Source organism: Epinephelus moara, chromosome 13 (genome assembly GCF_006386435.1).
Source record: "Epinephelus moara isolate mb chromosome 13, YSFRI_EMoa_1.0, whole genome shotgun sequence".
Classification (NCBI taxonomy): domain Eukaryota; kingdom Metazoa; phylum Chordata; class Actinopteri; order Perciformes; family Serranidae; genus Epinephelus; species Epinephelus moara.
Genome location: NC_065518.1, coordinates 26,188,993 through 26,216,836, shown reverse-complemented (window position 1 = coordinate 26,216,836; position 27,844 = coordinate 26,188,993). Strand labels below are relative to the sequence as shown.

Below are 27,844 nucleotides of genomic sequence, written 5' to 3'. Positions count from 1 at the left end.
CTAGGCCGCGACACACTTCTAGTGGGTCATAAGTGGTGATTGAGAGGGAATACTTCTGCATGAGTACATTGTGTTTTTAGAAACAAATCCTGCATAGTACACCTTTCACTAATACTCAGAATACAACAAGAAGATCTATTTTCCTTGCTCTTTCTTCAGCCTTGCTGATATGATTCTCTGTGCCACAGGAAGAGCATCATTTGCCTGGGCTATAACATGTGGCTCAACCCCTGAAATGCTCCACTCTTTCCCACTGATTGCACTCAACACAACCTGGTTAGGGATGGAGGCGTACAGGACGCTGTCCCCAATCTGATAGGTTCCACTTGATAGAGAACCTCCAATTGTTGGCTCTCCAATGATTGTGGCCCTATTCAGGTCCTTCATAGAGCGGGTAAACACTTCAGCTGCTGACCCCGTCATGTGACTGGTGAGGATGTAGATGTCCTTGGTGGGCCCATACCTTTGACCTCTGATTTGAGGCAATGTCATGACCTCTGTCATGTTGGTTGTGGTGCGGTCGAAGACAGTGTAAAGATGCCTCAGAGGTTCAGCATCAAAGAAATAGGTGCACAAGAGGGGAATTGCTGTGGAATATCCACCAGTGTTGTACCTCATGTCAATGATAAGGGCATCTGTGTTTACTATCTTGCTCCACACTAATTTTATCAGCTGAGGCCCAATGGCTTTTACCACCTCTATATCTGCCATCAGGTCAAACCTCAGATAGCCGATATTACCAGGTAGAATATCAATTTTAAACAACGCTTCCACTATATATCCAACTTCTTCAGCAGTTGGGATCTTTGGGACGTCATGAAGTGACTCTGGCTCAACATCGCAGTGGAAGACATGGATGCGGTGATCACCTGAACTCTCTTGGAGGTCTGCAGTCAACTGAGATGCCAAAGATTCAAAGTCAACTACTGACCAGTACAATCCCTCAGACCATTTGCTCAACAGCACTTTCCTGACCTCTAGTGCAACTGCATGGATTGCATAGTGGTTTTCTAACAGTTCCCCAGTTTTCTCTATGAGTATCTCAAGCCCTTGGTGAAAATCTGCAATCTCATGAACGTGATCCACAGCTTCCTCGGCTAACACAATGGCATCTGGAACCACACCCCCTCCTAGCCAGCATTCACCATTGTTGTCTAAAAAGTTTATGAAAGGGACTGTGATGGCAATATCTGTCCCTTCTATTTGAAATGTCTTTGAGTGCATCAGGGTACCAGATGTAATTTCCCCAATGACTGTGCCACGATGGAGTGACTGAATCAGGTAGGCAAACTCTTCGCCGGCGCTTGCTGTGTAGTAGCTTGTCAACACGTAAACCCCACGTTTGGAGCCATAGGATGGGCCTATAATCCGAGGCAGAGAGTCATATTCTGTTGTTGTATTCTGAATTTGGTCATATATTGTGAAAAAATGATGCTTCTGGGTAGTGTCCTGCAGATAGGACAGTATAAGGGCAAGAGAAGTAAAGGATCCACCAGTGTTATAGCGTAGATCAATAATCAAGTTATTAGTGTCTTTGAGGGGCTCCCATACCTTTTTAGCCATGAGCTCTTCTAGTTTAGCCCCTGCAGACCACTTGACAAACTTGTCAATGCAGAGATAGCCGGTATTGTGTGGGAGAATTTCCACTTTGATCGTTGTATCGACCAGTTTCTTTAATGAATTCAAATCATTTGGGGGGTTGTCAAGCGCAGGATCCTCCTCTGTAATAGCAGCATTGTCTTGCATATATCTGATGATCAGTCGTGGGTCTTCAGACACAGTCTGGAGGTCCTGGTTGAGTCTGACTGCCAGGTCCTCCTCGGATACAACAGAGAATAAGTCTGTGGACTGCAGATGTTGAAGAAGAGCTGGGACTCTGTCAGTGAAAGCATAATTCCTACTGATTATATCGGAGATACTCTGTATAACTTTTGGAATAGTGCTCCTGATAGCCAGAAGGGACTTGGCTTTTGTGACAGCTTCCTTGGCGATAGCGTTGACTGTTGGGGACACACCACTCACTTCCCAGCTATGGCCGGTGATCGGACTAACTGATCTCGCCACAGGAACTGTTATGTAGAACTCTGACTGAGGGATCCTAATCTTTTGGACTTTCACTGACCCACCAGCAGACCTTTCCCCGACTGTGATGGCCCTCTTTAGGTTTTTTAATGTATAGGCCACTGCCTCAGCAGCCCCCACGGTACGCTTACTGGTCAAAATAATTACGTCTTTCTTCTTTCCATACCTTTCACCCTCTATTGACGGCACGGTCCACAGCTCCCTTGTTGTATTCGAGGGCCTGTCATACACAGTGTCAATATGAATGAGGGGCTCAGGGTCTGAGAAATAGGAGATTATAAAGGGAACTCCAGACAATTCTCCAGCTGTGCTATATCTCAGGTCCAAGATCAGTGAGGATGTCTGAGCAGCTTTATCCCAGATGTTGTCCCTTAGCAGAGATCCAAGCTTCGCCGCTGTCTCCTCCCCAATGACCCGATCTATCCTCAAATATCCAATGTTGTTGTCCAGTATATCCAGCTTGACAGAGTTTCTCACCAGCCAGATCAGCTGCTCTTTGGGGAGAGACGGCAGCGCCGGTGGCATCACTGGGACAAAATTGGGCTCGTATGATACAGTCAGCCGCGGATCGTTAAGCGCTCCTTGTACTCCGACTGTGAGCACAGATGCCAGGGTCTTTCGGTCTGAAATCTGCAGGATTTCTCCGCTGTTGATGGCTTGTTGGATGGCCTCCTGCATCCCAACCAGGTTCTCAGGAAAGCAGTAGTTTTCTAAAAGAATCTTGGCCATTTCTAACACCAGGGCAGGCTGGAATGATGAGCTGACAGATAGAGTACATAGAAGAAGCACCAGTAGCAGTGGTGGTGTGTGTTGCGCCATCGTCAATGTCCTCATCATCACTGCTGGAAAGAGAATTACTCAGTCCTCTCTTTGAATGGGCTGCCTTAGCTCATTTGTTCGTGTTGAAAGATGATGATTTTTTTGTAGGAGGGAACATTGTCACTGTCATGAGTTTTTTGGACAACAACAACATCCACATAAGAGGCTTTTGTCCCCAATAAACCTTTAATCGCATTATCTTTGGTGCTTCAGCCAGCAGACAATAACAGAGACTAAAAATTGGTAAATGGGAGTCTGAGCAGTGTGTTATCCTTTCCTACACAAATCCACTGCATGTGTGGGTTCTTATTTTTATTGAACTCTTATGCATTTGGTTTTTTTTGTCCTTTGACTAGGAGGCCTAATGAACCTGACACAGCTCACTATTACTAACAGTTAAAATGTAGTCTTATTTAGGCTTGATTTACAGTCTGTAGCCTTCATTTTCTGAATTTGTTATCATATTTATACTGAAACTTTTCTTTTAGATATGAAACTGGTTTGAGAGGCAGGTAAAATGTGTTAACGGTGGAATTATTGGTGCGAAAGCCTGATCACAAACTCTCACGCTAACTCTCCCTCTCTCTCGTCTGTTATGAAAGCTTATGGTGGTGTATTTTGGTGCTGTTGGTAGCTTTAGGGGTCATGTCTGGGTCATTCCACGTGGCAAAGCCCTCTTAAAATATACACAGGATCAGATTGGGTAAAAAATAAATAAATAAAAAAGCACACAAATACACACCCTGGATATAGGAACAGAAGGGTGATTGGAAAGTCTTAATCTGGATCAAATGCTGAATTATTTGCTTATTCTCCATTTTCTCCTGCTCTGCTATTTTATCACAGTAATGTTTCCCCTTGTTAGATTTTTTGTTTTAATAAAAAGGTGTCCATTGCAAGTCCCAAGGTGACAGGTTTTCTGTCTTACATTTAATTTAAACTATATTTGCTGAAGTGCTAAATCTGTATGTTGAGCTTGAACCTGACATCAGTGACCCTGTGAGACTCTGAGTCAGACAGTTTTGCAGTTCAGAAATATGCAGCCAGCCATCATCTTCTTCCGGATGCTAGACTGTGCTCAGCTAATCTTTGCGTCTTAACTTTTAAGCCTCCTGCTTTACATAATACAGTTCCCTCCGCCAATTCCCTGTAAACCAGTCAAGATGTCTGAACACTGTATTGTGTCATACTATGCCCTCATGTGTCAAATATAAGGACAGGTTACACAGTGTGGAATTTCAGATGTAGAAATATTCTCTCAGGGCAAGGCTGCTGTATTGGTTGAAATAATCTCACTGGGTAATTTACAGCTATACACAGTGGGCTAGTTATCTTGGTAAGCTAATTAGCCTGCTGAGATTCTTATATCACAAGACCAGAAATTCAAATACAGCAGGCAGCTATTTTCAGTGCTGAAGCTCCAAAAACCCTCTACAGGCTACGTGCCCAACACCAAACAGCTAACAGACAAAGTTAGCAACTAGCTTGAAATAAAGGGAGTGGAAACTGTGTAAATCAGTGTGTAAATGAGCCTTTGTTTGCTAACATATTAACTGTGAAAGATCATAATTTGTAACTTTTGCATTTACAGCTTTTTGTACTGCCCATAAGTGGACCAAAAAGGTCAATTAAGACAGGCTCAAGATTTAATACCGCTAATGCAGACATTTGAAAGGACCTCCATGCAAAATTCAAAGCATATGAATTGTCTGGACATCGTTTCCAAAATAGAGGAGGCTGGGCCAGTGGCTAGCTGCAGCTAACAGTGCTAACTCCATAAACACTTCTGGCCAACAGCAACAGTGCTGATTAAGCTAACAGTGCTAACCAGGGGGTGGGTGCTACGCATCCACGGCAATACAAACCACAAAGAAGCTTGGGATTATAGCACACACACACACACACACACACACACACAGGAGACTTCATTCTCTGCTCAGGACACTACTGTTGCCGTCTTGCTACGTTTGTGAGTTCCCCAGCATTGACACACAGATCCCCCGATAGGTTTACAGTCTGGAGCTGTCTGCTCCGAACAACAATCATTAAATTAATTAATAAATCATATGTGCCCGCAGCTGCCCGGCTCCTGCGGCACATGCTCTTCAGTGGGCTACGTTTTAAACTGAACCAATACACAGGTTTCCTTCCTGTGTAAAGCAGACGTGGCTCCAGGACCAGCACATTACTGCATAAAAAGGGGAGAAAGAGCAGTCAGATTAACCAGCAGCAGCTGTCCCAATCAACTCACCTGCCACTACTCTCCTGAGCCATCCCCCCCACACCCCTCTCTCTCTCCTGCAGCCAACTGCTAACCACACCCTCCTCAACAAGTGCACTATGTGTCTAGCAATAGGTTCGTTTGAGATGAGCCAGGCCTGCGCAGATTCGATTACCGGCGATCGGCGCACAATGCATGCCGGTTAGTTTTGTGTCCGACTTCATCCTGACTTGCTCTGACGTATTACAAAAGTGGACGGTGATAAAACCGCGAGAGCAAGGCGGCCGCAGTTTTTAGAGCCAGGCGCTGCAGTTGCTCTCCACCGACTGCACCGCCTGGCTCTCACCTGATCTAACAGCTGATTGGTTTAGATGTTGACTCAACAATATGACGTTTTAGATAAACTATTCATTTTTGTTAGAGATTAAGATTGTATTTGTCTGATTTGTTTATTTTAATAAATTAATCTATCATAATTAAAACAACTGGAGACTGAAAACAAACTGATATATGGGTCTGATCACTTTTTTAATGAATTGACATCATTCCAGACAGGATGTGAGTGTGTCTGTGACTTCCTGTATGGACTGAAGGCTGCTGGAAACTGTTCGACTTCACCGCGGCTTTTTGTCACCGCCCCCCGCTGCGGCCGCCTGCTCTCGTCTACTCTCCAGGCGAGGCGCAGTTCATCTCGAGCGAGCCTAATTACTGGTTTACTGCTGTATTAATGCTCTGAATGTCAGAACCTTTAATATGGCTCTGTTGTTACATGTTGATGACAGGGGGAATCTCTTGAGAAGCAAAAGTCAACTGAGCCAATTATTTTTGTGGACATTAAAATGGGAAGCTTTGTTATTGGTGCTATTTTGGGACAAGAGTAATTCTGGGTTACCAGAAAGGACGTGTATGAACTTGTCCCCTCACTGGTTTCATCACAGAGGTTTGAGCTCTGATAAGGACGTGTCACTGACTTCAAATATTTACAAAGCTAACACACAGTACATTTACATGGACAGTTTAATTCCACTTTCAATCGAAATGAAAGGCCATTCGATTAAAAGTGGTCATGTAAACGATCATTCCGATTGAAAAATGGTCATTCCGATTGCAAATTAAATCCGATTAAAGGGGGTGGTTTATTCTGTTTGTCATTCCGAATAAAATAATTTTGTGTGCATGTAAATAAGGTTGTTGTCATGCTGCTGCTTCAAAAATATAAGCAAAACACACCCGAAAAAGGCACTAAGAATGGCGTCGTCAAGCATCTTGTTAAGCCTGATTTATGGTCCTGCGTTAAATCAACGATGTCGCTACGTCATAGGGTACGTGGCTACGCAGAAGGCTCGCCGTAGCCCCCGGCGTAGCCTGACGTGCATCTCCCCAAAAATGTAACTACACGTCGAGGCGACGCAGACCCAGCGCAGACTGAGAGGGCTGTGATTGGTTTGCTTGGTAGCAACGCATTTCCGGTTCTGTATTTCCAGATTGCGCCATCCCCGCCATCTTTAAACATCTTCTGTTGCGATGTAGATGTTGCAGTATTAAGGCCCATTTATGCTCAACGTTCAATACGGATACGGATACGGACGGAGCCGTCTGTCCGTGCTCCGCGTTCATTTCTCTGTGACCGGAAAAGCCGGAAGCTAAACAAAAAATCAACTAGAGACGACGATAACCATTCAGGAAAGGAACGCAGCCTCCTACCGCTCTGGCAGTGAATTGCACTGCGACGAAATGGAGTGACGGAGAAGTTCGAAGGGTTCACGATGGCGTCACGGCAACGACGTAGGTACGTCGTAGGTACGCCGCAAGACCATAAATCAGGCTTTATCCGGAGCGAGGACTACAGTGTTTTCTTCTGGTAAACGTAAACACGTAACATCCGCCCCGCCCCCTATCCAATCAGAAACCTTCCCTGCCCCAAACCTTGCGCAGACCTGAATGAAGGCGATTAAACTGATCTCCCATGTAAACCCTCATTCAGAATGAATATTTCCCATGTAAACTACCTGGAAAAACTTTAATTCCGAATGATTTCATTCAGATTTATTTCATTCCGAATGAGAAGCTATCATGTAACCATAGCAAGCTGAAAAGAGTTGGATTGCCAGTGGCTTCGCTTTTTCCCACCCCCCTACTTCTGGTGCCCTTGTTTAGACCATGCCAATTTTTGAACTCAGCTTTCATTGTGATGTCAACTACACACCTGTAACATTCAGTGATCTTGTACAGTTGTGATGCTGTCACACAGACAAAATCTGTCCTCAAAGAGACAGAAAGACATGTATACACCTGGCAAAATACTCAAAATGTGGTAGTTCCTGTCTAGGACCACATTTTGCCATGATGACACACGCATACAGACTCACAAGGTGAAAATAATACAAGCCCCTGCTGGCGCGACTGGTAAAACCTATGTTGATTCACAGGATTCAACTTTATACAATGTGCAAAGCTGAGAGTCCAGAGTCCAGTCACTGCTTAAGCTGGGATACAATGATGCACAGCTGTTGTCATTATCATCTAACGGGCAGTTGGATGCAGCTACACTTTCTGTGGGGACTTGGAGGCCGTTTACATGTACACGGTGATTTTGATAAACGGAGACATCTTCCTTCGTTTGTGCCCTTCGTTTACACGCAAACGGAGATTTCTTCTCTGAAAACGAGTCTTTCTAAAAACTCCGGCCAGAGTGGAGATTTTGGAAAACTCCGGTTGCGCGTTTGCATGTAAACTGAGATAAACGGAGATGAACGGAGTTATAGGCAGTCGACGTCACAGTATGCCCCGGAACTTGCGCCTGTGTAAAAAGTGCGACCTATGTTGCTATGGTGACAATGGATACATGGAAGGCTTGAGCTTCTCATTACACTGCCACCTACAGGTTTGGCATGCTCTTGTGTATATATACACGGGTAAGTGTAAACGAAGATCTTTTTGAAAACGGAGACGGTGAAATGTCCGTTTATGAAAATAGCCGGCAATGTGTAAACGGCCTCTTAATAATCCCTGCTGCTGCTGCTGCATTTATTTAAGGTGAAACAACAAGTTTGAAATGTTATGCTAATTCAAATAACTGAGAATAACATCTATATTTAAATGTACATTTTGTCATCACCTATGTAGTGTCCTGTGTACCTGAATTGTGTTCTTTGGATAGGATGAGTTAACTGATTGGGAGCTTCCTGGGACAATCAGTGGCACCTGTTTCACCTACAAAAGGCCCTTGCTCACTGTCACTCTCAGCAAGCAGACTCCGTAGGGCCAGAATCTCTCCTCACCATTTTGTTAACTATTTGTTTTGCTTTATTTTACTTAATAATTTTAAAATGTAGTTTATCCAACTTTGTTTCTCTCTTCATGCTCTATATTGTGTGTTCCTCTTAGTTGTTGTAGGGCAGAGAAAACACTTTGGAAAACTGTCCTGTCATGTGGGAACTCATGTATGATAGTTTTGGTTGAGAAAATATAGGAGCAGCAGTTGCTGTTGGAGCTGATACAGCATCTTCTGTCTTGTTTATTGTTGTAACTCAAAAGTAGTTATTTTAACAAGATACATTGGTTTGATATATAAATTTTGATATATAATTCTGTCAGGCTAAGAAAAAAAAGTATGATTCAGTATCTATAACATTAAAAACATCTTGTTATGAAGTGAAAAGGATCACGTAAAAAGGTTATAACAAGAAACTGAGCAATTTTTTTTTTAAAATCCATTTATTTTTCCAATCAAGGATAGAAGGTGTCAATAAAAAGTGTGTGAAAGGCACTGCTGATATTTATTAGTTTAAAGCTGCAGACAAACGTAATCGTTTGCCCTTTTGGTATATGGTCACCATGGGAAGTCAAAAAAGTAGGAAATGAACAATTAAGTTTTTTATTGATTTCGGGGTAGGACAGCATCAAAAACAAAATGTAGACATCATAAGACAAACAGTACAATAAAAACTTGCCACTGAAAGCTTGGTAGTCTGAATTTTGTGTTAGGATTAGCAGCTCTGACATGCAGGAAGCAGCAGAGCTCATTATACATTTAGCAGATTCATGACTTCAGTTTGTTACAGCCAGCCTGCATTGCAATACAGAATTTTCTCGACAGTTTCTCTTATGGTAGATGCAACATTAGCAATACAGCATTAATGTTGTCTGTATGGCAGTAACTTACCAACTACTGCTAAATATATATTAACATAAACAAATTACAGTTACAATAGTAATGTACAGATTTACATTAAAACTAGCACAGGATTAACAGATGAACAGCTGTGATTAAATGCCACCTTATTAATGCCAGCAAATCTATTTACTGTATTTGTTTTACAAAACTCACATTACTAACAGATCTGCTTTGGCAAGATTTTTTTAATCTTAAAAAAAAAAAAAAAAAAAAAAAAAACAGAAAAAAGATGCAACCCGATCTCACAAATACAAATAACCGTGACCTCTTCACATCGCCTTACATATCGGTGTCAGTGTGTAAAAATTACAAAAAATGCCAATGCAAAGTCAATTAGGATTGTTTGTCATGGTAAATACACTAATTCCCTGGTTCAATGATGTCACGCATTAGGCGGTGGTTAACAATCCAAACCCTTAGGTTGTATAATGAGTGAGAAAGTCCATGTAGGTAGGAGGCTGAGGTGGATGGGTCAAAGAAATGCAGGACTTTCACCTGGGAGAGCACTGTTTGTGTCCTATGTAAAATAAGAAGTCGATGATTACTTCCTTTAACTTTGTAGTTATGCCATGTACATAACATAAGTTATTTTACCCGATAACATAATCTTGTCCTAAACCTAACCAAGTAGTTTTGGTGCCTACACTCAGCCGTGCTCCCACCACGTAATTTTACATATTACGTGCTCCCACCATGTAATGCGGTGTTAAGAGGTAGAAGTCATTTCACATATGTGAGATCACAATGCAAAGATGTTTGTTAACCACCAAAATACTGTTGCTTTTTACACACTTTCTGTTCTGTTTTACATTATTTACTGCATAATACAATTTTGTTTTTTGTTATAACACATTAGATCAAGACAGTGTACGGGCAAGCTTTTATGTACATATAACCAGTATTAAATACACAATATAAAGATATCTGTCTCCTTTGGTTCGTGCTTGATGGTGATGACATGTGAAATGCTAACAGGCATGGTATCTGGCTGCAGGTTCCGTTACAATTCATAGCAGCACAAGCAACAACGTGTTATTGACCTGTTGGAGGTTTCACTGTTAGTTGCATTTCAGACTGGTCCAAATTGAAATACCTCATCTACTTAATGGATTGCCTTATGTCTTGTAGAGACATTCGTTGTCCCCAGAGGATAATTCCTACTGACTTTGGTGATCTTCTGACATTTCATCAGGTCAAAACTTTTAATACTTTCTGGAAAATAAACTGCAAAACTAATGACATTCCCCATTCCATTATCAAATGTTAGCATGCTAACATGCTAAAAAAAGATCCTGAATAGGATAAACATTAAACCTGCTAAACATCAGCATGATAGTATTGTCATTTTGAGCATGTTAGCATTCAGCTTAAAGCACTGCTGAACCTAAGTACAACCTCACAGAGTATGGCTGTATACTCTCAGTCTTGATATCACTGATGTAACTTGTGTTGCAGGGATGAATATTTCGGACTTTTAATCTTATCAACCTACTTAAGAAAATAGAGGCGTCCATGTTTCTTGCACTGTTTCCTACTTTGTAATGCAACTGTTGCACAATCATTTAATTCCTTGGTATAAATAAAATCTTATCTTTTTGTTAGACCTGTGGTACTTCTCTTCTACTGGACCATTGCAGGAAATGAACATCAGACAGACTTAAATGAAATGCAGCATTTGCACTATTATAATCACCTGTCCTACCACCAGAGCAAACCAATTCTCTCTGACTACCTGCAGCCACACTCTGCCACCTTCATCTCTTCATAAAGGTATCTGATAGTGAGGCGTCCGTTCTCCTGATACATGACTGTGATGGGGTCCAGTTTGATGGGGACGCAACATGCCATGTTGGCCTTCTTGGGGTTCCTGATGTTGATCAGCGTCTGGATAAGGGCATGCTTTGATGGGGTCATTTCGTCTGTCAGCGGGTGGTAACACAGTCCTCGACATTCAAAGGCATCATATTCTGGAGGCGCCACGATCCAGCTGTCCCAGCCAATGTCTTTAAAGTTGACTTTGAGAGAGGTCCGCTGGCAGTATTCTCTCTCTACCTTTCTTTTCTTTCTCCGTAGGTGCTCTTCCGGGATCTCGTTTGGAAGCTGATCTCCTCTGTTCCAGTCCGCACCTGAGTGTAAGATGGTTTCTTCTTCGTGGAGGATCATCTCTCTTAGTTCCTTCTTTTTCTCCCTCCTCCTGCTACCCAGGTCATCCGAGAAGATGATTAAAGCCGCTGAAGTGTTATCTCCAACAGACACGCTCATATTCAAACAGCCTGCTCCTTCTTCACCTTTAGAGGCCCCACAGTCCTTCCTATCCACCACGACATCAAAAACAGTTGCTCTATGGCCCGACTTGATCCAGCTCTGAATTGCCGCAGTCACTTCAAATGTTTCCCACATGCTCTCAAAGCTTGTCACCTCTTTTCCAACCAGCAGTTGGGTGGTGGATGTGAAATCGTTGTAATCCACTTCATAGACTTTGACGGTGGTCTTGAATCTGTGGTAGGTGACCGTTGACCTGGGATCTGGGAAGAAGAAGAGCTGTAGTTCAGCAGTAGTGAGCTTCTCGTGGGTGGGGATGCTGATGTTAAACTGCAGCCTGCTCTTTGACTTTGTGCCATTTGTCTCAGAGAGAGGGATATCTGTTGGAGATAAGAAGAGGTCAGAGGTCAAATAAACACTCTAAGTTTATCGTAGAGCAGCTAGATTTGAGCTGTCTGACTAACATTAAATCCTTCATGGACTTAAGCACTTCCAGCACTTTAGTGCATATCATGTAGCATCCTTTTTATTGTCTATGTTGTCCTGTCAATTGTCTGTATGTGGTGTTGTGCTACTCTGTGTGCCTTTTAATTGCCAAATGGAATTAAAAGGACAAAGGACAAATTGGACAAATAAAGTGTTTTGAACTGAATTGAATTGAATTGAATTGAATTAAAGTAAACTTTAATTTACAAAATAGATAAATCAAATTAACTAATTTTCTTCTGATTGTGCCCCTATATTCTTCAGCAGGTGTGAATTTTTGGTTTAGACAGACAATGTTGACATCACTGTTGTTCCAACAGTTAGCCAATGCTTTGCCTCATCTGTGATTTGAGCAATCTGTATGTTACTACGTAATTTTGTCTGGATCTGTATGTTAGTTACTTCAACCTGGTCTCACTCCAAGGGCATTAATATACACCACCTGGGGCAGTGGGTGAAAGGGGTAAATGGTAAAAGGTGCCCCGGTGTCATTATAGTGACGCGAGGAGCACCCTTTAGCATCTATATAAGATGCAGTGGACTTTCAAGCAGCTTCAATGTAAACCCATCGGCATCATTATTAGAGCAACAGACATAGAATAAATACTGAGTCTGCTTTGGTGGATGGGTCAGGTTAAGGACTTTAACCCAGGAGATTGGCGTTTGTGTCGAGTGTGAAACTATAAGTCAATGTGCAGTTATTTTGTCACGTGAGTCGTGTCTTTTCCTCACCCTAACCAAGGAGTTGTGTTGCCTAAACCTAATTGCTGACCCTTTCTTAGTCACAAGAGTCAACTCACATGACCACCAACCCCTTTACATTAAGATACCAACAATACGACACACCAGTGCAGTACAATACAATACAATGTACTGCAGAATCACTATAGTCGTACGGGCAGCTTCTGCCCAAGTGTCAAAATATGATGAACAGGTATGAGATCATGTTGACTTTGTGTCATGATTACAGAGTAACATGAAGAATGCTGAAGTCACAGGACTACCTGTGAGTTTTCGCAGGCTGGACTTTGGACTGGACCCATGAAAGAGACACAGCTAACAGTAGTTAGACCCCCTCCTTCTATATATATATATATAATGCAGGATGAACACTACACGGATTGTGCTGTCGCTGTCAATGACTCAGCAGGTGTTACCGTGCTGATGCTAGCAAGCTAAGCTAACTACCTTTCACTCTCTGCGTGGAAGCTTGTTAGCCTTGCCTGCTAGCTTTCAATTTCTGAGGGAAATACAAACTTAATCACGCAAAAGGTCCTCCCAAATGTTTAATGTTGTAAAGAGACAGAAGTCTGAATTGGCTAAAGGCTGATAACCAATGCTAAAACATCTTTTATCAGCGTTTGTAAGCTACAGGGCCATTATGTGCTCCAGATGAGAGTACACCGCTGACATTGACAGCGTGTCTTGAAGCAAAGTCTGCCTCAACATCATCTGAATGGTTTGAAGCTTAGACTGTATAGCCTATAAATATTTCCAAAAACTGTTTCACCCTCTTTTGATAAAAATGGAAAATTATGTACAATAGTATCATTTTAGTTTATATTTAATTATAAAAAAGTGTCTAAAATTCAAATTTCAATATGTTTCTACTTGGCCATTTATTGGTAAAATACAAGCATACCAGTCTTTAGAGGTAGCAATTAGGCTATCATGGGAAAATAAATTACTGTATTGTAACTATTCAATGATAAAAATGCTACGGGCTACTTTAGAGCAGTGGTTCCCAACTAAGGGTTTGGGGCCCCTATAAGGATCACAAGATACATCTGAGGGTCTGTGACATAATTAGGAACTTGAAAAAGCCAAATTCCGCGACAGAAAAATTATACTGTTGTTTTATAAATTTGGCCTCAAACTTTTGCGTTACAATTTGCATTTGAGGCCTCTAATAGTAATGAAAAAGATCAGCTTTTATCATGGTAATGAGTAGTCACAAGTAGAAAGGATTCGTTTAAAAGGTATCAGAGGCAAAAAGGTTGGAAACCACTGGTTTGGAGCTTTATATAATATAAAATAATAATTTATAAAAAACCTATGATTTATACCCTGTTCATGTACCTTGGACAGTGAAGCTTCGTATGACATCAGACTGAGGGTTTGCCGAGCTGTCCGAGGCATACTTGTTGTAGAGCTCCATCATAAACTGAGGAGGGTAGATTTTGCTGTTCTCGTGAGGAACGTCTGACAGGTTGAGTTTTCTCAGAAAGCCCTCCTTCATGGTTCCCAGGAGGTTCTCCATCCTGGAGTCTGTGTCTTCCTCCTCCAGAAGGTCCTCCTCTGACAGATGAGAGTAGAGTCCATCAGGGATCTCGCTCTGGATGTCATTATTGAGAGCTTTACAGGTGCAGGAGCCAACAGAAACCAGCAGACACAAAGACACCTGGAACAGGGATGATCTGGAGCTCCACATTTTGAAATCCGATCCTTTCTAAGCCACTGAGCTTGCACAAACTTTACCTTCTTCCCAGCTTTGCGACGGCAAGGTTTGAAAATGGAGATCCCCAATGCAAGGACCACAGTCCTGACGTCCGCTCCCATGCTCCCAGAGTAAACAGGGGGACTTGTGTCACCAAAATAGTAGCTTGGCCAAGCTTATCACTGCCATTGATGCCTTCTTTTAAGCTTTGTTATCATTAGAGGGCTGGCTGCTAATGAAGACACTGTAAACACTTGACAGCGATAATGAGGGAGGCAGAGGAAACTGTGAGGTTACTCAGAGACAGACATTTCCATTGAAAGTCTTTTCCCAGCTTGAGGGTGAAAGTGTTGAGGCCAGTGGAAACAAAACGCTTACAAGAAACACAACAGCAAATTGCATTCTTTACCGCCACCATTGCCACATATTTCTTACAGATTAGTTGTGCTTAACCGCTGCATATTGCAGGTCAGGCACATTCCAGATACCAAAATGTGATTAAAACTTAATGACCTTGATCCTTTCAAAGGTACTGAAAAGGAAGGTAACATATTTGACAGATAGTTATTGAAATGTGCAAGAGAAATGATCTTGTAAGTCAATCAGTGATATAAAGCTGTCACAAATGCAAAAAGCAGCAAATCTTACACACTATGGACATTTGAATGCAACTGTAAAATCATAATTTGACCTCATACAATCAATCAATCAATCAATCAATCAATCAATCAATCAATCAATCAATCAATCAATCAATCAATNAGAGAGAGAGAGAGAGAGAGAGAGAGAGAGATGCAGGTAATGACAGTAGCTTACAACAACATTATTGAAAGTAATAATATTATAGTTACCAGACCAGACAAAAGAGATATTTGCTTGGCAAAATATCACCATGCAGATTCAGCTACCAGGTTTGTTATGGTCAAAGTCTCTGAAATGGAGGTGGAACATGCAAAGTGGAATATGCAAAGATTCTTGTTTTCCTGCTGTAATGCAGACACACCTTATGCTGTGCTCAGACTACCAGTGACAACGCAACAGGCTACAAGTTCTTTTCAATGGAAGCCGCTGACATGACGCCACAAACTGACACCCAACACTTGACGCTACATGACTGGCAAGACATGCTACATATCAAAGTTAAGCTGGCCTCAACTTTTGTCAGCCCTCTAATGGCGTGGTGAGGCATCAACCAATCATATGTTCACAGACGCACACAAGCCCATGATGACATAACTACGTCAATGACAGCGACAATGTAGTTGGCCATGGTGTAGCTTTGTTTTTCGTAGTGTGAACAGACCATTTAAGGTGCTTTCAGACAGTGAGCAACTACCACTATGGCCGCCAGCAAACAACGTCAATGTTCTGTATTTGTTCTGGAGCAGGCTAGAAACGATCCTACTAGCCTGCGCACTACAGGCTGCTTCTATCTACTTAGTAGCTACATAGCGAAATAGAGCCAATTGTAGCATAATAAAGTGGAAAGGTTAAGCAATATGACACGATTAGAATTAGAATGTTAAAATGCCCAGCTTTACAGCAGAAAGAAACATGTTTACCACCTGTACAAAAAACAGTTTGGGTCTCTATAGTTATTTTCAACTTTGATGAACTGTATGGGGGTTGAATTTTTGTATAACTCACTTATTTACATTTTATCAGGTTTAAAGTTACACATATTTAAAGGCAGGACTGCTTATGCAACAGGTTATCTGCAAGGCTTTGCTACAGTCTATAGCCCTTTTTAGATAGGAATTGTGCAAATTTGCAGGAAAGCCCAATCAGTCTTTATTCAGCATTGGCAGTATAAAAACACTACTTTTGTTTATACAGAATGTGCCTTTTTCAGGGCAATGGTGGGCTTGAGCAAGTAACAAAACGTGTAACTCAGCATGTGATGTAAACAGTGACGTGGGAGGGGAGCGGCGGCTGGTCAGTCCTTGGGCAATTCTCTCGTAAGTCGGCCCGTTCTTCACCGTTCCTGTCATCTGATGGTTAATGGTCTCTTTGTGTGCGAGGACAAGGATGGCGCGCAATTCCTTGTCTCCCCAGTTGCTCATCTTTACAGTGTCTGTCAGGTTTGCGTTTCCCTCTTGCTACTAGCTGCTTGCTAATTCCTGCTATCAGCTCTTTCCTGTTTATCCACTGCCAGTGGTTCGCACGTGCGGCGTCATCAACAGCTCCTCCTGTTGCGGAAGGCCACCTAGGTCTGTTTAAACTAAAAGGGTTGCGCCAATATGACTACCCTACAAGGTGGAAAATTGGGCACCTCAGATCAACTCACCAATCCCACTCTGTGTGTCTAAACGCTCGCAGTCTGCCGGCAAAACGGCCCAACATTCGCGGAAAATCTGGCAGTGTAAAAGGGGCTTATGAGTCAGACTCACACCTCGTTCCTCCACAGCTCTACCCTCTCGGTTAAATATGGTCACTTCTGGCTCCAAAAAAACTAAGATGGCAAATGCCAAACTTGAGGTTTCAACACAGCAGTCCACAAATCAGTGGGTGATATCAAGGTAGCTACGTCCATTATTTTATACAGTCTATGTTTCACAAGAGGGACCACTATCCTCCCTGTCCTTACTGTGTTGTTGTCCTCAGCAGTATGGCTGCCGTCAAGATTACATTGAAAACAATGGAGGGGGTAGCAACCACTTCATGTATGACAGCACCTTAAATGTACCTTAACTGTAATGCTATGTAAAGCAGGTGTGATTGTACCATATCAAGTGTAAGGTTATGTAGGTGTATCTCTTTTAGTGTTTTGTTTATCCATGTTGGCAATCATTAACTTCTACCTTCCTCTTCTGTATTGCAAACATTTCCTTTGCTCCTCAGGATTCTTCTAAGCAAGGAACAAACAGACGTTCGGAACGACACATGGAAAAATGTTGAAACTGATATAGCTTTTATAATGGGAATCTATAAAATCTGATAGGCATGAGAGCAGAGATCATTTCACACCACCAGCAAATGCAACACATGATGATCGATGGTGGGATCCGTCCCTTGTTTCTGTGGGGGGTTTAAGCCCGAACCAAGCCAATGTGTCTGAGGACGTTGGCCTGAGTCCGGCCTATCTTGGAATTTCTGTCTTTCACCCATGCAGTCACTCAGTACTTGGTTCATGCCGGGTTTCATAAAAATGCTTTCATTGTGGACCTTTCAAGTTCCTCTCTATGGAGTCAATCAGTGATGAAAGGCAACGACAAAATCTACTGGCATGGATACAGCAAATAATGTCGGCATGCAGGAGGGAAACAAACGCAGCAGGGAAAGTAGACTGAGAAAGATCACATTACTTTAGGCCAAATTACTGGGTTGAAAAATATGCAGGAAAAACCCATTAAATTATATTAGTTTGGTGAATAGCTTGTGATTGTTTGATGGTTGATATTAATATACTGAGGCTTGCACTGGCCAATGTTGAGTCCCAGTGTTTTCAAGTCGTTCAAAAGTATCAACGCGTTCTTCCAGAATTTCTTACTTATCAGGATGAAAAAGGTTTTGAAACATTTAGACCATCATGTAACATTTAAACTCTCCAATTACCTATTTTATGAATAGATCTTTAAAGCGGCATTAACTTTTTGGCTACTTTGGGGCAGAGGAACAAACTGTTAACACAATGCTGACACATTATCACCTTATAAAGTTGAGTTGGTAAACTGGTGTCAAACAGCTGCCTATTTACATATCCACCCGCACACATGGAGCAACATTAGAATTCTCTGAAAGTCATGTTTCTGTCTGTCTGATGAATTTAAGTCCATTATACCATGGTGTGGGGGAATACTCAGATTCTGATAGCCGATTCTGATTGGCTGCAGGGTGTCCATTCAAATCTGATACAGGACACCAGTAGTTCCAAGTAGTTCTGGTGAAACTGGGACACAGTCAGAGCTTCCGTTTACAGTTTATTAGGGTGGAGACGAACACACAAGCTGCAAGAAGTACACTGGCCCTCTGAACTTACTAATACTTTGTATCACATCAGCGACCATCTCACATCTCATCATTATTCACCTCACCACTTCAGGCTGCGGCCAAGACATTATACATGGGGTACCATTTCTTTTGTTAAAATCTCACTGCTGATTTTGGGAAAATAACATGGCTGAATAGCTAGCTAGCCTTGTTAACATACTGTCAAATTATATACTGTTTGTCAACTGTACGCCGTGTTTCTGACTTTGAATTTTGCTAGCATAACGTTATCTTTCTAGCTAATAGCTGAGCCAAAAGGTTCTATGAGGTTAAAGGACTAGGAATATCTCCTGTTGCTAAGCTGTATCGTAGTAGGTTCGTCCTAATTACTGGAGTGGTTAACAATGTTTCCATTGCATAAGAGCCTTTTGAGATGGCAATGATTGTTCCAGGTATCAGTAAAACTCTCAGGTGGTACAAGAGAAACCAAGTTATGGCTTGTGAAAGACAGATTTTGATTACAAAAGGCCAAAAATATTCTTATATTTTTTTTCTTGGCAAGTATAATGCCCTTTGGGGTGTCCATAATCAAAAGTCCATGCGTGTTGGATGGTTCACGCCTCCCCATCAGTGATTAATTCCTGATAATGCACACCTGGTGGAGCATTTTCCTTTACACATTCACTTTCCTTTTAGTTCTGTTTTTGGTCTCCACCATCTCCTGAGAAAGTTATCTTGCTCTTTAGCTGCTAAATTCTCCACCATGGTGACCAGTTCGTTGATAACTCGTCTCTCTGCTTTTGGCACTAGGCAAGTTTCTTGGTTTCTTTGAGATATTTGGTTGGAAATGGCTGTCTGCTGTAAAGTTGCAGACCATAAAACCAAAACAATGAGCTTAAAGACACTAAAATGCTTTGTAGAAGTCTAGTGATAATTCTCTGTGGGTTTGTCACTGAGGGACTCATTTCACATATCACATCTGATCCGTTTGTGATATACAAATATTAACTGGTGCAGCTAAAATGTGGACTCACCATCATCATCTATTCAGTGCGTGTAGAAAAAAACTGGACATTACAGTTCTGCCTTCAGGTGCAAAACAAAAATGACAATTGATTTAAAAAAAAGAAGAAGAATGTAATCAAATTTTGCAACAGGTTTTCCAGGCCTCTAATTTGTAGCAACTGAGTTCAGAGAAGAGATGATTCACATTTAAATGGCCAATAGCTGTTATCTCTAAGATCGAATGAGATAATACATCAATAACCCAAGATATCAGCCTAACTTTAAATATATTAATATATGCAGTCTAATGAAATGCTGTCTATCTAACGTAGGGGTCTTCAGTGTTTTTTAGGCCAAGGACCCCTGAGCTGAAACAAAGATAAAGCAGCGATCCCCTACTACATGTATTGTATAAAACTTAGTTGCATATTAAACTGGGCCTACAATAACATATATGGCAGCTTAGACATAATCATACCCTTTTTATTGTGCATACAGTATTGTGCTATTACATCATGGTTGTTTCTGAGGTGGGCAATGTTTCAGTCTCTTGCTCAAAAAGTTACAAAATAATCCATTGTGGCTCACAATAATGTCCTTAGACTTGGAATAATAATTCAGCTGACTGGCTTATATGGTTCAATAGTACATAACTGTTAACTAACTAGGTCACCTCGCTGTTGTGGATGGGTGCTGCACAATGATTTAGTGTTAGATAGCTCACACGATTGCACAAGGATTCATGGGTAACAGCCTACCATCAGTGTTTTGTACTGTAATCTTTTTTAATGAATAGGCCAATTTGGCTTTTCTAATAAAATGTTGGATTTATGTTACTGTATATTTTCAGACCTACTTTAATGTTTGAAAGACAAAATAAAACTTAAATTAAAACTGAAATTACTTAACAGTAATTTGGCGGCCCCCTTCGCAGTAACTTTGAGGACATCCAAGGGGTCACAGACCCGTTGTTGAAGACCCAGGATCTAATGTATAGGTGTAGTATCGACAGACAGTAACCTATAATAAGATATATGTCAAGTGCACAAAAAGCCTATGCTTTATACACTTCCTGTATAACCTAATAAAGTAGAAAAGCACGTCTGACTGTATGTACAGTTCAGTTTATTTCCTTTCCAGGCGTACATTATATCTATAATTCGTTAAAGCACACTTCACATAACTATTCAAATACACTTTTAACCATACAGTTATAAGGTCAGATACATTTGTTCTTTTCTAATTACTATGGAAATCTACCATTATTACAAACTGTACATAGCTTTAACAAACAGTACTGTCTTAGTTCCTTTAACTTACCCAAAATGCACAGCAGGTGGCAGCAACGCACTGCTTTTCCCCTGTGCTGTAACATGGCACAGAAACTACTCAACACTTGCAGTACATTAAATCTCAATAGGTGTCAAAATACACTCATTATATACAAGATATAAACAAACTGAAATATAGTTCAGATAAGAAGATATTGCCTCTCATGCATGAATACCGCTTCTTGCTTATATATGGGAGGTGTTCATGGAAATAATGCGTCACTCAGTGTGACACAACACTTAAGAATGAGTACCATTTAGTTAGTAACTACTGTATTTACATAATGAGGGTTGATTAATCAGATAGGATGTAAGTGTGTAAATGTCCATGCTGTGTTTCCCAGACCCTCCTGAGTCTGTGAGTCAATTTGCAGTTCATTGAATCCCAAAGACAGGGAGGGGCAAGTGGCTGAGGACACAGAAACTTCTGAAATGCAGACTCCAAATTGTAACCAAGTCCAAAACCAGGTCTGAGTCCAGGTCTGAGTCCAGAGAAAATCAAGTCTTATCTTTTCTAATAATAAAACAGGCAAGCTCACTTTATAAAAGTGAAAAAGGACTAAAAAAGTTTCAGAAGGATCAACAGAGATGAAGATACCTGCAGGAGTTTTGTCTTAACTTCAGCGTCCAGCTGGTTAATACATTACATACACAGGTTTCTATTAAGTGCACTTCTTAAAACTACTTTCAGAGAGAAAATAATTGAGACTAATCTATGTTAACTGTTAGATAAGCTGTAAAAAGTTGAATCAACGTCCGATCATGACAGAGACTAGTCCAAGATTCAGAAAAGAGTTCTCAAACTGAGACTCAAGAACTGGTGCTCTGTGCGTCTTATCAGTTTATCCTCGACTGTCCTCTTTGATGTGGAAATGTTTAGTCTACATCTACGTCCCATTGTGATCTTTTATCTTCATTAATCGCACATCCAGTGGCTCCGGCCCTACCGACAGGCGCAGGTATCCACAGACATGCCGGGGTAAACCTTTAGCACCATATTCCTGCTTGTATCGAGGAAAAGAACGCTGAGGGGACTCATTTTCTCTGGAACGCAGCACGGCTCGGGGACACCAGGGACGATTCCCACTGCTCTGACGATGCTCTGGATGGTGGCGTGATTGGAAGGACGCACCACCTAAGGAAATGAGTGGGAGGAAAAGGGATTAATACTCGAAGAACTTACTTTTATAACTCTAAAGGCAAAAATTAATTTACATACAAACATTTTACATGTTTTTGGTGTGTTTCTTTTATCTGAAAGGATAATGAACCCTGTAAGTTAAAGGCTTCTGTTGCTCACTTTTGGGATGGGGAATCCACAGGCCCCGGCGCAGTAGTAGGCATCAAATGATTTTGGCGCCAAAACCCACTCACTCCAGCCAATGTCAGCAAAGTCCACCCTGAGGTAGCGCCTGGAGCACACTCTGGGCTCGCTCCACTGTCTCCTCCTGGCCTTTTTCATCGTCCTCTCATCGAAGCTCAGCACCTGAGGCTTACCCAGGCCCTCGCTGCTCTCCTGACCTTGCTTCCTTCCCGGTTTCACTGCTGCTTTGGCTTTCGCTGGGAAATACGTGTTCTGCCACAGTTCATGATTCTTCATTGTGTTGTATTGGACTTCTGGAATGTCGTTGGTTTGGATCTGGAGATGAAGCTCCCTCCGAATCCTTGAGGCTGAAGCTGAGGTGTCTTCTGCTACAGGGAAGGGTCCGTACCGCTGGAGTGAATTGGCCACACTGTTCGGCTCATCTATAGCTCGATCATCAGCGTATACCAAGATATACGGCAGGTTGGCTGGAGAGAGGCGCTCTTGGCCGTGAGGGCTTTTTTGTTGCCCCCTAGCTGCCCCAAACCCCATATCAAACTCCACCATAACCACAAGTTCTTTGACATCCCTGGCGTGTTTCAGCACTGCTGTAACATCCCTTGATTGCCAAGAGCCTTTCTTGAAGGGCGCCAGAGTTATGTTTCCCAGAGGTGTTGCAAAAGATTTTGAGGATGATCCGTGGAAGAGGAGAAGTGGGGAGGGAGGATAAGGATGCTGGAGGCCGCCGGACGAGTGGCGAGGCCTTCGGAAACGCCACGGTCGCTGGTGGTGGCGGGGCCGCTTGTGGAGGAAATGAAAAGAGGCGAGGAGGATGAGCTCTGAGTCTTGGATGGAGGACAAGTTGAACTGGAACACCTCTTTCCCGTGCAAGACTCCTGAGGAAAAGAGATCAGAAGAAGAATGAGAAGATTGACTGGAAAAACACGTTCTTCTGAGAAAACGACCTTCTTTTCATGCTTTTTCTAATTTATCTATTGGCTTTAAAAAGGACTCATAAACAGTGATGTGCTCGCCGGTTCAACCGTACAGATGTTTTGTCAAACATATGCTAAAGCCATGAAGTAGGATCTCTCTCTGAAATGAACAATAAAGACGACTAAAGAGATCAAGTTGCTGCCTTGAACCTTTCCCCCTCTCCTCTTTTCCCCTCCTCTATCATCTCATCCTGGCTCATTTGACTGACATGAACAACAACATCCAATATGTCTTCTGCAAAATGTTGCTCAACACATCTGACTGACATAAGCGGCAGCATGGAAAATATTAAGCAAGGCACGCTTAAGTGCCTGCCTCACGAATCACCAAAAGCCTCATCCTAGATGGCTATACTCTTGAAGTTCAACCTCGTCTCCCACACTTCCACCGCAGCCTGAAAGACAAACATTGGATCGGTCCAGTAGGTCTGTCGCAGGCATATGGAAATGCTTATAGCAGAAAGAGCTCCTCTGAGGCTTTTCGCTGTGCAGCCGGTGTCTGGGTGTGATAATAGGCTCTTGTCTAACACCTAGGCTGCAGCAGCTACCGGGGAACTAACAGTGCTCAAGACTTAAAGTCCCCCAGATCACTAAATCATAACGCAGACGGAGCATGGAGGTGAAGATGTTAAGCACAAAGGGGAGTGAGAGCTGCTGTGAGATTGACCAAACACCTGTGTTTGGGCTGTTTAGGATGTTGCACTGATAAAATTATTAACATCAAATTGTTTTCTAAGCCATTATTTTGTGCACAAGATTGGAGATTACAAGTTTAACATAAACTTTCTGCCTTCTTCTGTATTTTCAATTTGTAAAAGGTTCATCTGTAATGAAATGCGCAATATAAATAAAAAATAAAGTAAAATAAAACTTAAAGATTACATGAACCTTAACTTTCATTCAAGGATAAGTGGCATAAAACTGTTATAACATATCTTTAAAATTCATTTTTATAAGATAAATAAGAATGGGCTATGCTGATGCTCCTTTTCCTATTTTTAAAGTGCTTTAGGAAATAAGCATTTTGTCCATTGTCTAGAAGCCTATTATGTAGTTGGGTATCAGTTGAATTATTATAACATGAGTGACACAAAAGCAGCCTTCAAAATACAAATTTACTTTTTCAAAACTCATTTAGACTTTTTCACAAAGTGGCCAATCAATATTAATTCGTTTATAATAATTCCAGTGACCTAAAGAAACCCAAGGGACTTTAAATTAAGCTTAGAGAAATGTATATGAGATCATATATACATGATGAGAATTAGATTTCCCTACTGACGAGCAAAGCACCAGCAGTGAATATTATTTTATTTCTCTCCTGTAAGGTCATTAATAAACGCTGTGGTCACTCACTCGGGACAGCTTTAAAACTTCTCACGGTGTTTCCGTCCCTCTGGCTCTGCGGCTCTTTACTGTACTTCTCGTACACTTTGAACATGTTGATGGAGACCATGTCTCGGTTTGCGCTTTCGTGCGCAAAGACGCGCTCCTCCACAGCCGGTGAGACATCGGCACCTTGACGCACGGCTTCACCAAGATCCTCCAACACGATTTTACTCCAGCTCGACTCCAGAATCAGTAATAAATACAGAGTGTGAAGAAGCCGGCTCGCCATGGTTGATGTTGCAGGAGATGTTTCCATTAAAAAGAAATAATTTAATTCAGTATAAAGTCACAGGCGCGCTGCCTTTCTGTCTCTCGCTCACTGATGCCCACCCAGACTTCAAGCCGGTATCCAGGTAATCCGTGTCAGACCCGCACTCCACGGTTCACGGTCTACAGCTGTTTCTACAATGGGAGGAGAGCGGGGGAGGACGCATGCATGAACCTCTGCTGCTGGTTGACAGATGGTGACGCGTCGGAGAGCACAGCCAACAAGAAACATGCAGCATTGTAGTGAAGTGCTCACGAGTTTTGATTTGCAGCAAAGGAAAGTACAGAGCAGCTTCCCACGAGAATATTAAAGCTATACAACATCCACACAGGCAGTGCGGCTATTTAAGGCCAGCCATAAAGAGGATAAAGCTATTAAGTTTAACATAAAAATAATTAAGATTAAACACACAACATGCAGGCTATGTTTTATAGGCTATATTTGTTTTATTATCATTATCATTATTTAGGCTATGGACAAAACAGGTGAATGGAGTTTTATCTGTGGTGTACATAGCATTGAAAAGTCACTTCAAAAATATTTTTCTCTGCAATGGCACACCTAAGGGATGGCCAGGGGGACAATGGCCCCCATCATGCAATTGCAAGCCCCTCGGGCAAAAATAATTGGAGGCCAAAAGTTCTGTCATAAAGAGGCTGTGATGCACTCAGCCAACCATATCGGCATAGCTTGTTGATAAAGGGGCTAAATAACACTCCAAAGTTAGGCTAAATTTTGCCAAGGGAGTAACTGGCATGGCCATTTTCAAAGGGGTCCCCTGAACTCTCACCTCAAGATAGCTGAATGAAAATGTGTTTTATGGGTATTCTTGAGAAACTTGACATCAAAGTTCTCCTTATATAGTAAAGCTATGTATTTGTATTTTTAAGAATAGGACAACCATCTTATTTGAGTAACAATGAATCGCCTAACGTGTACATAACACATTAAAACATTTAATACATTAAAACAGGACTCAAAGATGTACCCATGCATATCAGATAATTAGAATTAATAACCTAACTGTATAATAAGAAACTAAGGTATATTAGTATGCGATTCCTCTCCATATTGCCGGTTTTAACTTGTCTATATACTTCAGCAGCATAAGTGAAGCCCTGAAATTCAGTTATGACTTTTAGCTTTGGTGTTCCACCTCAAGATTTTCAGTAACCCCATCTGGCCACCCCTATGAAAAATTCCTGGGGGTGCCACTGTTTCTATGTACTGTGGTGTGTATTTCCCCCTCACATTTTCTCCTCATAATTTATAGTATGTCACTCAATGAAGAGTTAAAAGAGGAAAACTGAGCTGCTGGCTAAATGATACAACTGTGCTATGATGATACACATCAATGGTGGTGTCTACAATGACTTGTCGGTGAAGATTCTCAGTCATTCAGGTCATGGTAATCGTAAGTGCTATATCGTAGGCAACTGGACTTGCTTGCGGTTCTTAAAGACGTTCCGCCTCTCATCCAAGAAGCTTCTTCAGTTCTAAATGACTGGTGCGAAGGTACAGGCTATAAACCCTGTGTGGGTTGGAACCCTTGCAGAGTCGTAGGGACATTGTCTACATTGACATTTCGTTCCAAACTTCTAAAAATCATCATTTCATGGAATAAAAACTTACGACTATTTTAAATCAGCCCTAAACCTTGCAAGGCTATGCTGACAGTCAACCGGTTGGGACCTATTTCTTTCATGAAATTGAAGAATGTTAACGCCCTCTAATCAGCTCCTGCCTCTCACTCTCTGTTCCTAGTTAACAGCTGTCGAGAAGGCTTGGTCAGTGGCATGAATTTGCATGTTAAAGTTCACCAGTTGAAGCTCAAGTTAACTGTAGACCTGTGTATGTTTGCAAAGCTGATTCAGTCGTATCAGCTTTTAGTGGTTACGAAAAGCATAAAACCACAGTACATCTGGCAGTGAGGGGGACTTCACTGAGGACTCTCATCTCAGCCTCAGGAAAGACCATAACTCGTCAAGATGACTGACAAGCAGCCAACAGCAGAAAAAGAACTGCTGGACGTCTTTTTAGGGTCTCCTCTACTTTCTCTGTCACTGCACAATAGTTTTGCTGTTAAAGAGACGGCAGCAGGCTAAAGCCACCATGGGTCAGACAGCTATTAAAATACCTCCTACTGGTCCTGAAGGGATCACAAGGGGCTCTTTGACACCGCCGTGTCATACAAGGACTCTGCTGGGACTGGGATCCCCTTCAGTAAAACACTGGTGTGTTTAAAGTTCGTGCTGCTTCAACGAAGGAGCTAGATAACATCTGTCTCCACCCAGGGGGCTATCAGGCTCTGTTATCACTCAGTGTGGGTTTGTCTAATTGGTTCTAATGGGCTTAGAAAAACTAATGTTGCTCTTGTGTCTTCTTTTGATGGCGTTTCTGACTGTCCTCACCAGTAAAAACAATCACATTAATCATCTGATCAAACACTTAAAACAACCAAGGCTTATGTTTTCATGACAAGCAGTGTCTCTTGGTCATGTGAATAATGACTCTTTTCTCTTAGAAGCAAAGGCGACAGAAAACGAGGCTTGATTTCCAACTGGTCCCTTGGGATCTGGGCTCTTAAAGTAGCTTGACGTTGTTATAGTGCCACAAACCCTCTTCAGAAGGAGGTCAGGGAAGATGGTTGGGGGCACAAAGGGCATGACTTTGATGCTGGAGAACACAGCTCATATCCAATCTGCTACCAGCAGCTCAGTTTTGGGTTCTTCTAACCATGACCACAACCTAACTAAAGTTTTAGTTACCTAAAAATAGCAGATAGCAGATCAGAAAACAGTCACATGGATCATTTTGGACGGCAATGACACACAACTTATTTGTTGTTTAGGTGTGAGGAGTTCAAGCACTTCATTTATAACTCTACATTCTGCAGTGACAATTTCCTGCTTTTGTAAAAGTATGGATTGCTGTTTGATTTTGTGGCTGCAATCAGCTGTCATTCAAATCTAACGTAATCTTATAATTTTGCACAATCTTTCGCAATATATTTGGCATCACATACATAGCTTTGTCACGAGAACTGCTTTTGTTGGACACTATTTTGTCCTAGAAATAACTGGGAGTACATTTAAGCCAATAATATAATGTTAAAATTACAGCAAAAAAATGCAAGTAC

General features: G+C 41.8%; 3 protein-coding genes across 3 annotated transcripts; all 3 read right to left on the bottom strand.

Annotated features, from left to right (window-relative positions):
- Window positions 1–135: 135 nt before the first annotated feature.
- LOC126400259 (retinol-binding protein 3-like) lies at window positions 136–2,901 on the bottom strand. The gene has a single exon (XM_050060819.1). It carries the CDS (start codon window positions 2,899–2,901, stop codon window positions 136–138), a length of 2,766 nt encoding a protein of 921 aa, XP_049916776.1.
- A 6,605-nt stretch (window positions 2,902–9,506) lies between these two features.
- On the bottom strand, window positions 9,507–14,623 carry gdf2 (growth differentiation factor 2). Its single transcript, XM_050059980.1, has 2 exons — window positions 14,127–14,623; window positions 9,507–11,941 (listed from the first exon to the last, which is right to left on the bottom strand). The coding sequence occupies exons 1-2, from the start codon at window positions 14,476–14,478 to the stop codon at window positions 11,028–11,030; spliced, it is 1,266 nt and encodes a 421-aa protein (XP_049915937.1). The 5' UTR covers window positions 14,479–14,623; the 3' UTR covers window positions 9,507–11,027.
- Window positions 14,624–20,528: 5,905 nt separating this feature from the next.
- gdf10b (growth differentiation factor 10b) lies at window positions 20,529–24,840 on the bottom strand. The gene is made up of 3 exons (XM_050060207.1): window positions 24,405–24,840; window positions 22,051–22,949; window positions 20,529–21,885 (listed from the first exon to the last, which is right to left on the bottom strand). The coding sequence occupies exons 1-3, from the start codon at window positions 24,691–24,693 to the stop codon at window positions 21,694–21,696; spliced, it is 1,380 nt and encodes a 459-aa protein (XP_049916164.1). The 5' UTR covers window positions 24,694–24,840; the 3' UTR covers window positions 20,529–21,693.
- Between the last annotated feature and the right edge of the window lie 3,004 nt (window positions 24,841–27,844).